This window comes from Hypanus sabinus, chromosome 4, assembly GCF_030144855.1.
Source record: "Hypanus sabinus isolate sHypSab1 chromosome 4, sHypSab1.hap1, whole genome shotgun sequence".
Lineage (NCBI taxonomy): Eukaryota > Metazoa > Chordata > Chondrichthyes > Myliobatiformes > Dasyatidae > Hypanus > Hypanus sabinus.
Window position 1 is genome coordinate 48,447,911 of NC_082709.1, and position 16,412 is coordinate 48,464,322.

A 16,412-nucleotide genomic window follows, 5' to 3' on the forward strand; every position below is an offset into this window, starting at 1 on the left:
AAGTTGCTTATAAAGAAGACTATTTTATTATTCTCAATAATACTTCAGAGAGATAATGTCTCACAATGGAAATCTAGAAGTCCCTCATGCGCCTGAAGGACCCAATGGTTGAGTAGTAGCCACCCCAGGAAGTGTATCTCCTGTATTCCCCGGGTATCAGGAAGTACTGTCGGCCTCTGTAGTTGGGATGTTCATAGAAGATCCAGTAACCATCTATCACCTGACAGGAGTGGATGTCACGGTAACGGAAACGATCGTAGACTGAGGGACAGTCATCCATGAATTCCATCATCTGGCCTCCAAAGTTAGGCTTCTCGTAAATTCTTATTCTGTAATTTCTTCCTTGGTACTGGAATAGAAAGAAGATTGTAATCATGCTGATGTGCCTCTTGGTGAAACATGATCTTTCAAATAAGTGTAGATAATGTTTCAGAACCAGGAACAATCGAGTTAGCTGTAATGAAGCAGCTGATCCTCTACTAACTGAAGGCAGTATCCATTTCCCTTGTAAAGGTTTGAGAGCCACAAATATAATTTAGTTTCTTGATATTTAAGAGGATTGTTTAGACTTATCATAGTGGAAACTTTTTGTCATTTTATTGGGGCTCAACATTCTCTGTTGTATTTGTGGTGGCATCAGGCAGTAGGACAAAATGGCAGCCTCCATGGGATTCATCTAATAGTTGAAAAATCACAATAAATGCCATCCCCTCTGTAACTAACAGCTAAAATAACAACAAAATGAAAAAATACGAGTAAAGGAAGCAATCTCCTGGTTGTCCAACCTACCCAGAGCTGCAATAAAGTAGTGAAGGTTTGGAACAGGAGATCCAAGACTGCTTCTATCAGGATTACACATAAATAGGATACTTCGATTACCAATTTCTAGTTAATGCTTAGATTTAAATGAGATGGTTTTCTGCCATGTAATTTTAATATATTTTTATAACAGTCGAAACTATAAGTTTCAATGACAAGGAATCTTTCAATAAGTTTAAATCCTGTTCTCCTCAGGTTACTTAAGGTGAAATAACTTGTCAAATCATTTTATTTTGATTGTATTTACGTAGAGATTCAATACTGTAACAGGCCATGCCAGCCAAATGTGCACACACCACCCATTAAAACCCATGTGACTAATGAAACTACTAACCTGGACATCTTTAGAATGTGGGAGGAAACTGGGTCACTGGGAGGAAGCATACATGGTCATATTGAGAACACTAGCTGCGGGAATTGAACCCAGGTTGCTCGTCTGTTATAGTGTTATACTAACCACTAAGCTACCATGCTGCCCCAAATTAATCAATCATATTGCTTAAATTTTGGACTAGTGTACATTTTATGCTGTTTTAGATAATCTTTCTCCAGGAATAAAGCTTTCCAGCTTCATAATTACTGCACAGAGAAACTTAATTAAATGTACAAATGTGAGATTATTTAACTGTTTCACAAACAGATTCTTTGTACATATGGAAATAGTTGGGGTACTTCTGCCAATGCTAGAATTCGATCAAATGCACAACAATTTACAGTTTTCTCTGCCTTGTTGAGGATAAAGTATGCAAACATAAAAGATGACTCACTTCTGGGAATCTGCGACAGGACCTGATTGTGTCATTGAATCCCATCCAGCGCTGGTAGTCAGGATACTCTCCCCTGCTCAGGACATACTGGTATCCCATGTAGTTGGGTCTCTCGTACAACACCCACCAGTCACTCTCAACACGGATGGAGTTACAGCGGCTGAAGTAAGGGGAGAGGTCGGCACAGTCAGTGCTGCACTCATAGTGCCGACCCTGGAAGTTCCTGTCCTCGTAGAAGGTGATCTGTGTTGGAAAAAAAAGTCAATTAAATTTTTACCTGTTCCAATGAATAATTAGTAAAATACGATCATTTTGTTAGACTTACCTTTCCCATTTTTAGTTCAGAGTTGGATAAGCAAGTCCTGGTGATGCTCAGTATTTATATATTTGAGTGAACATCCTGAAAGAGAATGATTTTGTTATTTTGACAAATCCCAACTGCAGATCAGCATAATAAACTGTAAATGAAAATAAGTTAGGGTTATTTCAGGAACTCTCTTATTCATTGCTCGTTCTCTTATTCAAAGCCATGTGCTTTCATGCTATTCTGATTATCTAGATTCTATGTGCTGCACTGCAGTCTGAATGATTCAGAGCTGAAAATCCACAAAGGTCAATAAAGTCTTTCTGGAATAGCAATGGCCTGGAAAATACCTGAACGGTGCCCCATTTGCTGCTGATTCTGTTCACTTTGTTGTCTGTCCTCTTTAATTGTTCGAACAAATTGGCCTGTAACAAGTCAGGGCTACATGAACGCCAACCACCACCCCCCGACCGATCTGCTTCAGTTGGCTCTGTTGCCACCAGTGGCAATCCATGATAATACCCCCTCCTGTTCCCACTCCAGCATGTCCGTCCTTGGCTTCTACTGCAAGGGTGAGGCCTGATGCAAACTAGAGAAACAGTGGCTTCTATTCCACCTTGGTAGCCTGTAGTCAATACTCACTTGAGGGCAAGTGCGTGTGCAGCTTTTGCACCTAGCACACAATGGAATTTAAACTGTGCACAAAAGGTTGTCATCCTCTACCTCGTTGGCATGTTAAGTATATTGGATTATCATACACAATCACATTTTCTTTTCTGGTTTCAGTTACAGACATTGATCATTTGGTAAACTGTGCCTGTTTGAATTCCCTACCTTCAATGTCAAGCACCATTCTCAATAGAAGTGTTAAAAGGCAATAGAAACTACAAGCTGATGACTGCTAGTACTTTGAAGCTAATATAGAAATTGTCCCTCAGTCGATGGATGAGTTTTATATCTTTCCATTATGCTCTTCTCTCATCTGTCTGACGGTACTGTGCAGAAGTCTTATTTGTGAACTAAGAATGGGAAGGGGGCAGGGAGTGGAGAATCATGGCTGGAAAAAGGGAAAGGGAGGGGGAGGGAGTGGGAGCACCAGAGAGACATTCTGTGATTATCAATATACCAATTGTTTGGAATCAAATGGCCTTGCTGGGGTCACTGGCTGAGTGTGACAGCACCCACGTCATACCCCACCCTGGCACTTCTTCTCCACCATCTGACCCTCTCTCTTCCCATAGCGCTCCAGCCTCACCATTCCCAACATCCTTTTCTCCTGCCTGATACATTCTCTGCTCCACGTTGGCAATCACAGTACTGTGCAAAAGTCTAAAGGACCCTATCTCTGTTCAAAAGAGCCTAAGACTTTTGAATAGTACTGTATGTCCTGTGTGTGCACCTTGGTTCCAGAGGAACATTGTTTTTGTTTAGCTGCATACATGTGTATAGTTGAATGATAAAAAACTGAACTTGAACCTGAGATCAAGAGTTTGTTTCTTTATGTGTAGTGCTCTCAGTACCAGCAACTGTGCTGTTAACGGTTCAGGCTAACAAAATTTCTTCTCTGTATTGTTATAATGAAATGGCTTCTCTGTAATGTTACTTAATGCTGTAATGGGTTTCTGTGTCTGGAATGTTTGGGTTATGACTGCAGATAAGGGGTGGGGAAGCTAACCAATGGAGAATTGTTATGCGATCTTGTATGTGTAAGATGAGCAGGAATTCATGGTCTTTCTCGGGAGGTGAGCGAGGAGGACAGATGTGTGAGGAGCACACAGTGGTTCCAGGGCGGTGGATACTGCACTTTGGCAGTTCGGACGGTGGTCGAAAGCTCGGCAGGTCGTTGTGGATGGAACCAGAGGCATGAGCTCCTACATATTAAAATATTATGTGCACAATCTGATAAACTTACTGATTTGACGCCTTTAGGTTATCTGTTTCTACTAACCCATCACCAAGAAATAACTATAAAGTTGCAATTATTTACTCGTCTTTGGTGGATTGTCTGGTATTTATGCGCGAGCGTGTACTGGGGGAGCATTACACCATATTTACACCAAAGTATTGCACTGTTGGCGGGATGACGGCTGTTCACCATAGGCGAACGGGGTAAATTGGGGGCACAGATGCTACATATGTCTGAGAAGTCTGTGCAAATAACTGCTCCACTATACATATCTATAAAATCAAGCTATCTCTGAAACTTCTGGTCTTCTCCTATCATTTCACATTTTCCCCTCCCCCTCCTACTTTCATATCTCTTACTTTCTTTCCTTTCAGTTAGTCTTGATGAAGGGTCTCTACCAAAAACATCAACAGTGCTTCTCCCTATAGATGCTGCCTGGCCTGCTGTGTTCCATCAGCATTTTGTGTGTGTTGTCTGAAACCATTTCATTGTTTGTCTAAGCTATCACTGACAACATAAAAACTCAGCTCTCTTTCTCTTTTCGCTGAGGCTTCCTGATATTTGCAGAATCCTTGTCTCCTCTTTTAGAGTTCCTGAATATTTAGTCCTTTGTCTTTATGTTTAATTGTGCCAGGTTATCAGCATTAACGAATTAAAGCCAAAATCTCTCACATTCTATATGGTTTAAGCATTGAGAAATGGTTGTATTTCTTACCTACAAGTAAACAACATTGGAAGTGGATTCTCCTTGGTTTTGCTTTTTGATGTCAATGTTTTAGTTGACATAGAAATATAGAAAAGCTACAGCACAATAAAGGCCCTTCAGCCCACAAAGCTGTGCCAAACATCTCGTTACCTTGGAAATTACCTAGGGTTACCCATACCCCTCTATTTTTCCTGAGCTCCATGTACCTTGGTCTAGGAGTCTCTTAAAAGACCCTATCTTATCTGCCCCCACCACCATCGCTGGCACCCCACTCCACACACTCACCACTCTCTGTGTAAAATGCTTACCCCTGACACCTCCTCTGAACCTACTTTCATGCACCTGTGCCCTCTTGTACTAGCCATTTCAGCCCTGGGAAAAAGCCTCTGACTATCCACACGATCAATGCCTCTCATCATCTTATACATCTATTGGATCTGTGAGAAAGCACGAAGGTGGTAAAATCCTACCAATAATTCTCCTTTACAAGGGGTTGATTTTAATTCCAGTTTTCATTGCATCACGTAAGATAATATGGTTTCAATTTCACAGTCCTGAGCCAGAGTGACTGAATGCTACATTCTAAGATCAGTATATTAAATTGTCAATAATGTGTGCCATACATTCCTAAATTTGAAGCTATTGAAATGAAGTGTATTCGTGAGCTGGCATCAAATAGAGGAATTATTTAAAATGAGGCTCTGAATCATTTCCATCCGCTTTACATTGATCTTCACTGTAGTCTGATCAAAAATGAAGGATAGTTTTCAGCTAGAACTGATGTTATTATTATTCTCAAGATTTCAGTCTGACAGGATTATATTCTTCTGCTAATCTCTTGAGTTTTTGAAAGATCCATTGGGTGCGTTACAGCTAGTCATCACATTTCACAGTCGCAGGAAATACCGTCAACCTCTTTAGTGAGGTTACTCATAAAAAAATACAGTAACCAACCACCACCTGGCAGGAGTGGATGTCACGGTAATGGAACTGATCATAGACAGAGGGACAGTCGTCCGTGAATTCCTCATCTGCCCTCTGAAGGCAAGCCTATCATAAATTGTCATGCTATTAGCACCTCTTTGGTACTATGTCATAATTAAGATCAAAGCTCTGTCCATAATTTTGCAATATGCCTTTGCTTAAACTTTCTAAACTCAAGCTCTACTCCATTCCTCTCCTCAATGAAAACGTATAGAGCTTTCCTGCCTACATCCCAGACAGGGGCGTATCTGCGGAAAATAGCGCCTATGGCAAGCACTGAAATTGCACCCCTGCCCAAGTATCTGACACCCATCTTTTAGATAACTTTACCATAATATCAGCTCAAAAATACAAGTCAAGCTCGTTCATCTTTTAATTAACAAATTACAGCACTATATGAAAATTATAACTGCACCTTCCTTGCTTTCACTGATGCAAATTGGTCTACGATGTGACCAAAGTCAGTTTTTCCAGTTTCTTCTCTTTCTACACTCTGCAGAGCAAGAACGCAGAGTCTGCCTTGACCCATGGAGGCTCTCAAATACAACAGTATTAGTTTTAACTTGCTGAAAGATCTCTCACAGCTGGCGATAGAAACTGCGATGGTTAGCATTATCTGAATAGCAATGCGAAGACTGGGGAAGACACTCTCATCTCCATACTGGACAATAAACTCAAGAAGCTCTTCAGGTCTTGATACTTTCATATTGACCCGCCTTGATAGCAACATTCTGCAATTCAAAATTTCTTCATATATCTGCTGTCCATTAACATCAGAACTGTACAATTTGCCCAAATTTTCACACTTCTTCTTTAGGTCGTTACTGTCGGTGCCATAACACAATCCCTCAACATCAAGAAGGAACCCAAACTTGTCGTCAATGTGGTGCAAATGAGCAAACCTTTCATCCATTTCCCTGTGAAGACTGTCGAGAGTTCATGACTCTTTCCATTTCTTCCTTAGCTGTTAACGCAGTGTCTCTCGAGTTCTCATCAGCCATTCATTTCTTTCATCTCTGATGTCTTTCAACTTCAATGTTCCATTCTTGACAGAGACCGACTCCTTTGAGTGACTCACTCACCAACACTTCTCTTTCATCATAAAAGTGCTCTCAGAGGGCTTTCAAATCCAGGGCAGCATCGTGGAAGTTCATGCTAGGATCCTGCAGCCTCTTCTGAATACGGTCAATGTGAATGAGTACTTTGTTCCAAAATTCTAGCAAAATCAGAAAATCATAACTCAACATGCAGTTGTACAGCTGCCTTGTGTCACTTCTTGTTTCACTGGTCTCATTTTCATTGTTTATCATGTCCTGGAGAACTTAAAGTATCTCTTCAAGGTACTTGTCAACAGGCTTCGCTGTTTCTGTCTTTGCACTCCACCTGGTTTTGGACTCCGACTTAACAACCACAGGCATGGCGTTTTTGAGTTTTTCCCAGCACAAAAACGTTCCAAAAACGTGATCATCATTGTATCCTGCTTGGCTGCATGTACACCCACCAAGTTGAGTGAGTGATTGTCACAATGCACAAACATTGCTAGGTTGTTTTTCTCACTTATTCTTTGATGAACACCACTTCTATGTTCAGCCATCACAGCAGCATTGTCATAGCACTGTGACCGACAAACTTGTAGCTCCATTTCGTCTTTCTCTAGCTGTTTCAAGATGTCTCAAACCAAGCTGTCAGCATCCTTCTGGCTTATCTGGATAAAACCAAAGGAAGGACTTTCTAAGACAGACTGTCTTCCTCTCAAAATCAACTTCCACATACCTCACTACTTCTGACATCTGCTTACGGTGCGCTTGATCAGGAGTCGAGTCAAACATGAGACCATAGTACATGGCTGTACGAATGCTTCTCAGTAAACTCTGGCAAACAGTGGATACCATCGTGCGGATAAATTTGTTCTGGACACCCAGTGAAAGATAAGATGTGGATTCAGGATGACTTTCCAAATGAGTGAGGTGTTCTTTTATGACAGGGTCAAAGACAGCCAGCAGTTTCAGTAAGCCAAAGAAATTTCACACATTGGAGTAACTGTCTAGCTGAAATGACTGCTGGTGTCCTCGCAAAGCCAGGTTCTGAGTCGTAAGGAATTTTATGCAGTGAAGGGTTCTCGTCAAGATATCACACCACTTCTGCTTTTCCTTCTCAAACTGTGACTGAAATACTGTGTCAATAACTCCTCTGTTTCCAGCTAAATTTCTTTCCATTTCTTTCCACTGTGTGAAGCATTCCCGATGATTTTTGGCATTTTCATGAACACTAATCCTTTCAGGTGCTTTCCACTGGTTGAATCCACTTTCCTGCTCCAATGAGGATTGATGGTCTGACCAGGAATAGAGAAGACAACAGATACAAAATGCAGATTTTTCAGAAGGGGAATAGACCAAACATGAGCAAATTACTTCTTCACCATGACCATTTCCCAATTTCCTCTTGAACCAAGTTTTGTTCATTGAGTGGTTATTTGTTGGTAGGAAAGGCCCCTCACTGTTCTGGAAATACTTCAAACCCAGCTTTATTATTTCTGTTCTCAATGTGTCAGGCAGAATTGCTTTTCCAGTATCTTTGTCGAACTTCAGTAGTCCAATGTCATACTGTTCAATCACTTCTGGAATGACAGTTCGAGACTCTTTGACCTAGTGAACCCAGTTCACGAGGTTCAGTGTCATCAGATTCAATCTCATCATGTAAAATCTCATCAATAAACTCAACATCACTACCACCACCATTGTCTTCCCCTCCTGTCATGTCCACGTTCTTTGTGGCAGCCTCACTCTTAATCTCGTCATACTCACTTTTATCTGACTTGACTTCCTCCTTGGCTTGTGATGCATTTGTACTTGATCCACCTTTGTATTCTAACAAACTTGTAGCAGGTGCAGGCGACTCCATGGAACGTGTCAAGTTACTTGTTCCGGGCTTTTCAAAGAAGGGCATGAAGAACTTGCTCAACTTCTTGGCTTCCTCCGACCCCAACTTTCATCTCTTCTGTCCTTCAGCTCCACTGTCTTTCATCTTTGTGGAGAAACGTTTCAAGGTCTTCATACACAATGCTCTGAAATAAGGCCATCCTAGGGCTTCTCACCCATGATAATCAAAAACAGATCATACATCAGAAGAAAATTATTTTTTTTACTATCTGAAGATGACTTGTCTGACTTTAACAGAAACTGCTCAGCGGCGTCCCCCCTTCAAGTCGTGCCCATAGCACATGCCGTACCTGCCATACCTTAGATACGCCACTGATCCCAGAGCAGATCGAGTTCCAATCACCAATCATCTTGCACAAACTGACTCTGTTAGTTCTTTATGTAGTAACAGAATTGTTTAAAATGATCATCTTTACCTCTTCAGCACTATAAATTCCCCAGCCACTATCCACAAGCGCATTCCCTTTATTGCCAATCTGTTATTCCTAATTAAAATGGCCTTACACTAGTGATTAAGTCTACGGCAGTCAAAACTCCAGACAATTAAATTTTCTCTCTGAACATCTGGGTCTTTCCATCCTTCTTACCTCCTTTCAGGTGTTTTGTAGTTCTACTTTGATCAAGCTTTTATCAGCTGTCCTAATCCTACAGAGCTCTGTTTTAAGTTAAGTTTAGTAATGGTGCCGTGAAATATTGGGGGGTGGGGGAGTTTCGATTTATTGCATTAAAGATGCAAAATAAATGCAAGCTCTTAATGCCCTGTTCTGCTCTCAAAGGTGAATACATAAACATCTGGAGACTTTTCACCTCCCAGAGTCCCATATGCAATGACGTCATGGCTAGCATACATTTCATGATATTATTACCTTAATGAGTTGTGCAGTGGAGGTAATTTTAGTTGCAATGGTAAAATTAATGTAATATGTAGGTAATTTGATTTACAGTAAAAGTACGGTATATTTTTGTTTCAAATATCAGCTGGTAGGATTTGAAGAACTTCATGCTTTCTCACAGAGCCAGCAGATGGCAACTAAGAGGAATAGATAAGAGAACAGGAGGATGGGAACTCAGAACCTGGGAACTGACTGCAGTTTACCTTCGATCAGCCCAGTTGTGGGTTTAAGGGAGGTGGGCTGGAGTGCAAGAGCAGGGCAAAATAGTTGTTCCAGTGGGTGAGTTTGTATAGTTGTTTCTTGTATCGAGTGTCATACCGGAACAGGATTCTGTACTTTACACAAGAGATTCTACAGATGCTGCAAATCCAGAGTAACACACACAAAATGCTGGAGGAAGTCAGCAGGTCATGCAGCATCTACGGAAATGAAAAAGCAGTTGAGCCAAAACCCTTCATTATGTCTGTGTTATTCTGTTTTTAACCTGCACCTCTGAATAGACAGGGGCTGAAGGGTCACCAGGACTGCCTTCCTCCAGCCTCAAATATAATTGCTGCAGTAAATACTTGGGAATGCATACTGTTACCTCCCCTCAGGTCTTGCTCTGCTGCAGAGCTGATGCAGGGTTTTGACTGGAAATATTGGCAATCCTCCAGCCCCACCTCCTCCCACACGCACAGGGGTTACTCAGTCTACCCCGATCCTCTGGTCGATTGTTTATTGCTCCATATTCCAGCTAATTGTGTCCCTACTCTAATTTTCTTGACTCTCCCCACACTCCAGTGATCTGGAATGCAGCTCAGGCAGTCTGGCCCTGGACTCTGATCAAAAACAACCCAAGTCCCGTGCTTCACCCTCCTTGAAATACTCTACGCAGCATTGTGGCTGTGTTCCCAGTCTCGCAATCCATCTTCCCCCAAGCTGCACCCTGGTGTACTTCAGACAAGCACCTGACCAGACTCCTTCCACTCCATTTAATTAAAGGGTACATAAACCCAGGAGATGGCTGTTTGCCTCATCAAGTCAGAGCCGGTTCTTTCAGAGTAATTCCTTCAGCTAATTTTATCTTCTTTTCTCTGTCAAGTACTTATCCAAATAGATTACTTTTAATTTATCTGCATCAAGAATAACATCTTCCATAGGACCATTAGACCATAAGATATAAGAGCAGAATAAGGCCACTTGGCCTATCGAGTCCACTCCTCCATTTCATCATGGCTGATCCATTTTTCATCACAGCCCTAATCTCTTGCCTCTCCCTGTATCCCTTCATGCCCTGACCAAGCAAGAAATGAATAATATCTGTCTTAAATATATATAAAGACTTGGCCTCCACAGCTGCCTGTGAGAAAGAATTCCACAGATTCACCACTGAAATTTCACCTTGTTTGTTCTAAAAGGACTCCTCTCTGTTCTGAGGCTGTGTCCTCTGGTCTTAGACACTACCTCCATAGGAAACATCCTCTCCACATCCACTCTATCAAGGCCTTTCACCATTCAATAGGTTTCAATGAGGTCGCCCCTCATTCTTCTAAATTTTAGTGAATACAGGCCCAGAGTTGTCAAACACTCTTCATATGACAAGCTATTCAATCCTGGAATCATTTACATGAACCTCCTTTGAATTCTCTCTGGTTTCAGCCCATCCTTTCTAAGATAAGGGGCCCAAAATTGCTCAGAATACTCGAAGTGAGATCTCACCAGTGTTTTGTAAAGACTCAACATTGCATCCTTGCTTTTATATTCTAGTCCTCTTGAAATGAATGCTAACATTACATTTGCCTTCTTCACCACAGACCCAACTTGCAAATTTACCTTTCAGGAATCCTGCACAAGGTCTCCCAAATCACTTTGAACCTCAGATGTTTGTATTTTCTCTCCACTTAGAAAATAGTCAACCCTTTCATTTCCTCTACCAAAGTGCATGACCATACACTTCCCTGCACTGTATTCCATCTGCAATTTCTTTGCCCATTCTCCTAATTTGTCTAGGTCCTTCTGTAGCCTCCCTACTTCCCCCATCTACCTTCATATCATCTGCAAAATTTGCAACAAAGCCATCTATCTCATCATCCAAATTGTTGACATAAAACATAAAAGAAATTGGTCCCAATCCAAACCCACAACACCACTAGTTACTAGCAGCCAGCCAGAAAAGACTCCCTTTATTCCCACTCTTTGCCTCCTGCCAATTAGCCACTGCTTTATCCACGCTAGTATCTTTCCTGGAATACCATCGGTTCATAGCTTGTTAAGCAGCCTCATGTGTGGCACCTAGTTAAAGGCTTTTTGAAAGTCCAAGTACATAACATCAACTGATTCTCCTTTGTCTATCTTTGTTATTCCTTCAAAATATTCCAACTGGTTTGTCAGGTAAGATATTCCCTTGAGGGAACTATGCTGATTATGGCCTGTTTTATCATGTGGCTCCAAGTACCCCAAAACCATCTAATTAACAATTGACTCCAATATCTTCCCATCACTGAGGTCAGACTAACTGGCCTACAATTCCCTTTCTTCTGCCCCTCTCCCTTCGTGAAGAGTGGAGTGCCAGTTGTAATATTCTAGTCTTCCAGAACCATTGCAGAAACTAATGATTCTTGAAAGATCTTTACAAATGCCTCCACAATCTCTTCAGCCACATTGTTTGGAATCATTGGGTGTAAACCATCTGGTCCAGGTGACTTATCAACATTCAGACCTTTCAGTTTCCCAAGTACCTTCTCTCTAGTTATGGTAACATAGAACAGAGAACATAGAGATCTACAGCACATTACAGGCCCTTCGGCCCACAATGTTGTGCCAACCATGTAACCGAATCCAGAAACTGCCTAGAATTTCCCTAACACATAGCCCTCTATTTTTCTAAGATCCATGTACCTATCTAAGAGGAGTTTTAAAGACCTTATTGTATCCACTTCCACCACCACCGCTGGCATTGCATTCCATGCATCCACCATTCTCTGTGTAAAAAAACGTACACCTGACATCCTTGGCACCCATTTCCAAGCAACTTAAAACTATGCCTCCTCGTGTTAGCCATTTCAGCCCTGGGAAAAAGACCTCTGGGTATCCGCATGATCAATGCCCCTATATCAGGTCACCTCTCATCCTCCATCACTCAACCTATTCTCATAATGTACACTCTCCAATCCAGGCAAAATCCTTGTAAATCACCTCTGCACTTTCTCTATAGTATCCACATCCTTCCTGTAGTGAGGTAACTAGAACTGAACACAGTACTCCAAGTGGGGTCTGACCAAGGTCTTATATAGCTGTAATAGTACCTCAAGGCTCTTGAACTCAATGCCATTGTTGATGAATGCCAACACACCATATCCCTTCTTAACAACACTGTCAACCTGCGCAGCAGCTTTGAGTGTCCCATGGACACAGACCCCGAGATCTCTCTGATCCTCCACACTGCCAAGAATCTTACCTTTAATATTATATTCTGTCTTCAAATTTTACCAGCCAAAATGAACCACTTCACACTTATCTAGTTTGAAGTCCATCTTCCACTTCTCAGCCCAGTTCTACATCCTATTGATGTCCCACTGTGATCTCTGACAATCCTCCAGACCATTCATAACACCCCCAACCTTTGTGTCATCTGCAAACTTATTAACCCACCCTCCTACTTCTTCAACTAGGCCATTTATAAAAATCACAAAGAGGAGGGGTCCCAGAACGGATCCCTGTGGAACCACCACTGGTCACTGACCTCCATGCAGAATATGACCCATCTACAACCACCCTTTGCCTTCTGTAGGCAAGTCAATTCTGAATCCACAAAGCAAGGTCTCCTTGGATCCCATGCCTCCTTACTTCTGAAGGAGCCGTGCATGGGGAACCTTATCTAACGACTTACTGAAATCCATATACACTACATCCACTACTCTACCTTCATTAATGTGTTTTGTTACTTCCTCAAAGAATTCATTCAGGCTCGTAAGGCATGACTTGCCCTTGACAAAGCCATACTGACTATCCCTAATCAGATGATGTCTCTCCATATGCTCATAATTCCTGCCTCTCAGGGTCTTCTCCAACAACTTGCCCACCACTGAAGTTAGACTCACTGGCTATAATTTCCTGGGTTATCTCTACTCTCTTTCTTGAACAAGGGAACAACAGTTGCAACCCTCCAATCCTCCAGTACTTCTCCCAGCCCTATTGATGATGCAAAGATCATTGCAAGAGGCTCAGCAATCTTCACACTCTTCATGACTCCTCAGACTTAGAACTTCTATCATATTACTAGCGTCTTTCACAGTGAAGACTGATGCAAAATACCTATTCTGTTTGTCCACCATTTCCTTGTGCTGCATTACTACCACTGTAGCATCATTTTCCAACAGTCAAGTATCCACTCTCAGCTTCCTTTTGCTCTTTAAATATCTGAAGAATCTTTTTATATCCTCTTTAATATGATTGGCTAGCTTTCTTTCATATTCCGTCTTTACCTTCTTAATGCCTTTTTAGTTGCCCTCTGTTGGTTTTTAAAAGCTTCCTAATCCCCTAACTTCCCACTAATTTGTGCTCTACTATTTGGCTTTTATGGTGGCTTTGATTTCACTTGTTAGCTATGATTGTATCATCATGTCTTTAGAATACCTCATCCTCTTTGTGCCTTCTGAATTGCTTCCAGAAATTCCTGCCATTGCTGCTCTGCTGTCATCCCTGCCAGTGTTATTTTCCAAACAATTCTGACCAACTCTCTTATTCCTCTGTAATTTCCTTTGGCCAACACTTCTCTAACTCCTGTGTAATTTCAATTACTCCACTGTAATACTGATACAGTTAATTTTAGCTTCTCTTTCTCAAATTTCAGGGTGAATTCGATCATACTTTGATCACACTATCCTTGGGGTTTTTTTTTTACCTTAAACTCTCTAATCAATTCCAGTTCATTTCACAACACCCAATCCATAATAGTTGATCCCCTAGTGGGCTCAACCTTGAGCTGCTCTAAAAAAGCACGCTCACAGGCATTCTTGAAATTCCTCCTCTTGGAATCACACAAACCTGATTTTCCCAATCTACCTGCATATTAAAGTCCCCCATAACTGTTGTAACATTGCGCTTAGGGCAGGTAGTTTCTATCACCCATCCTAATGTAGAACACAACCTTACTACGGTCTGTATGCAACTCCCATCAGGGTCTTTTTTACCTTTGCAGTTCCTTAGCTCTATCCACAATGATTCAACAACTTCCAACCCTATATCAACTCTTCCTAATGTTTTAATTTCATTTTTTACCAATAGAGCATGCCACCCCTTCTTGCTTGTGGCTTCAACTGTAGGATGTGTTGTCGATATTATTCCTTGGTGAAGAACTGTTGTGGATCTGCAGCTAAAACTGAAGGCAAATTAAATTCCGGGACTCCTCACCCTTCTGGTGCTGCATCTTAATCCCAGTTTCCTTTGCGGGTGGCAAACGCTGGCAACAGTTAACAGTCACTAAACGAAAGGTCGCCACTACTTTCATGAAGTCATCATATCAAAATGTCAAGAAACATAAATCATGGAGCTGTGGCTGTATTACTTGATAAAATAGTTGATAAAGTCAAAGAGGTAAGTTATTAATATAAGTTTATTACTGAGATTTCTGGCTAATTTCTACTGAGTTTCATATTAATCAAAAAATGCCTGAACAAAGGTTATTATACAATAAGTGCAATTTTATTTTTCTAAAGATTTCTGAAAGATAGAATTATGTTTACCAAAAATCAACTATCATCCTTTTATGTGCATGAAGGACCCAATGGTTGAGTTGTAGCCGCCCCAGTCACTGTATCTCCTGTATTCCCCGGGTCTCAGGAAGTACTGTCGGCCTCTGTAGTTGGGTTGTTCATAGAAGATCCAGTAGCCATCATCACCTGACAGGAGTGGATGTCACGGTAACGGACACAACCATTGACAGGGAGACAGTCATCCATAAATTTCATCATCTGACCTGCAAAGTCAAGCCTCTCGAAAATCATAATCCTGTAGGAATCTTCTCTGTACTGTAATGGAAAGAAGATCATGTTACTGAAACCAATGTGCAACATCTAAATGTTCCTCATTAGGAATTTAAATACGTTAGTTTCTGATAAAGCATTATCATAATATCTATTGAAGCAGCTGGCTACTGGCTACTAAACTCTTCATACACCTCCAATATGACCATAGAATGAAACCATTATTAAAGGTGGGGTTTTAGGGTACTTGGAGACTCGTGATTAAAAAAAAAATTGAAGTCAACATGGTTTCCTTAAGGAAAAATCTTGCCTGACAACTCTGTTGCAATTCTTCGAGTATCTGTATTTACTGACTGCTATCTTAACTAGAGCCATTAATCTGGGATTCCACAAGAGATTGTAATAAAAAAAACATAGTTTTTTGAACTTCGCACCATGTGCTATGCTAGTGTGGGCAGTGACCAAGCAGCGCCATGAGCAATCTAAAGATGGAGGATTCTAGGACTAGGTCTACAGGCAATTCTGATATGGTTAATGATGAACAATTATGATCTTCTGAGTCATTTCACTGCATTAGTACAACGGACACAAAGAAGTCCGTCTTTACAATGAAGGCTACTTATCAATGGGTTTTACATGAATTGGTGATCAAAGTTGTCATACTCCACTATGCTAACTTACAAATGTAACAACGGCTCCAGCAAAATTAAAAAGACATTTAACTACAAATCACAGCCACATGACATGTATAAGTACTGATTATTTTAAATGATTATTGGAATCTCAAAACAAACAAATTAAAGATTTTGAAAATAAAGTCACAGTCAGTAAAAGGATTTAGGCAGGAAGTTATTTAGTAGCTTTAAGATCAAACCAATAATGTCAGTTTTCTTTGTCTCTCAGCAGTGAGATTTTCATATTCAAAATCTTCTCTGTAACAAATTGCCCTTCTATATGGTATAAATGGATGCTCTAACCATCAACAGACTTTTCCAAATACAGCGTGGTTCATAAATACCAAATTATTTATCATCTTTGACAAGTAGGAAAATAGAGTCTTTGCATTCATTGTTAGAATGAAGTTAAACAGATGAAGTGCTTCAAAAGCCACAATGTGTGATAAGCAGG

The 16,412-nt window shown here is 41.0% G+C and overlaps 1 protein-coding gene and 1 pseudogene across 1 annotated transcript; both read right to left on the reverse strand.

The window, feature by feature from the left end:
- Nucleotides 1-73: 73 nt before the first annotated feature.
- Nucleotides 74-1,920, reverse strand: LOC132392733 (gamma-crystallin S-1-like). Its single transcript, XM_059967030.1, has 3 exons — nucleotides 1,912-1,920; nucleotides 1,587-1,829; nucleotides 74-349 (listed from the first exon to the last, which is right to left on the reverse strand). The coding sequence occupies exons 1-3, from the start codon at nucleotides 1,918-1,920 to the stop codon at nucleotides 74-76; spliced, it is 528 nt and encodes a 175-aa protein (XP_059823013.1).
- Nucleotides 1,921-15,057: 13,137 nt separating this feature from the next.
- Nucleotides 15,058-16,412, reverse strand: part of LOC132392095 (gamma-crystallin S-1-like) — a 32,227-nt pseudogene continuing 30,872 nt past the window's right edge.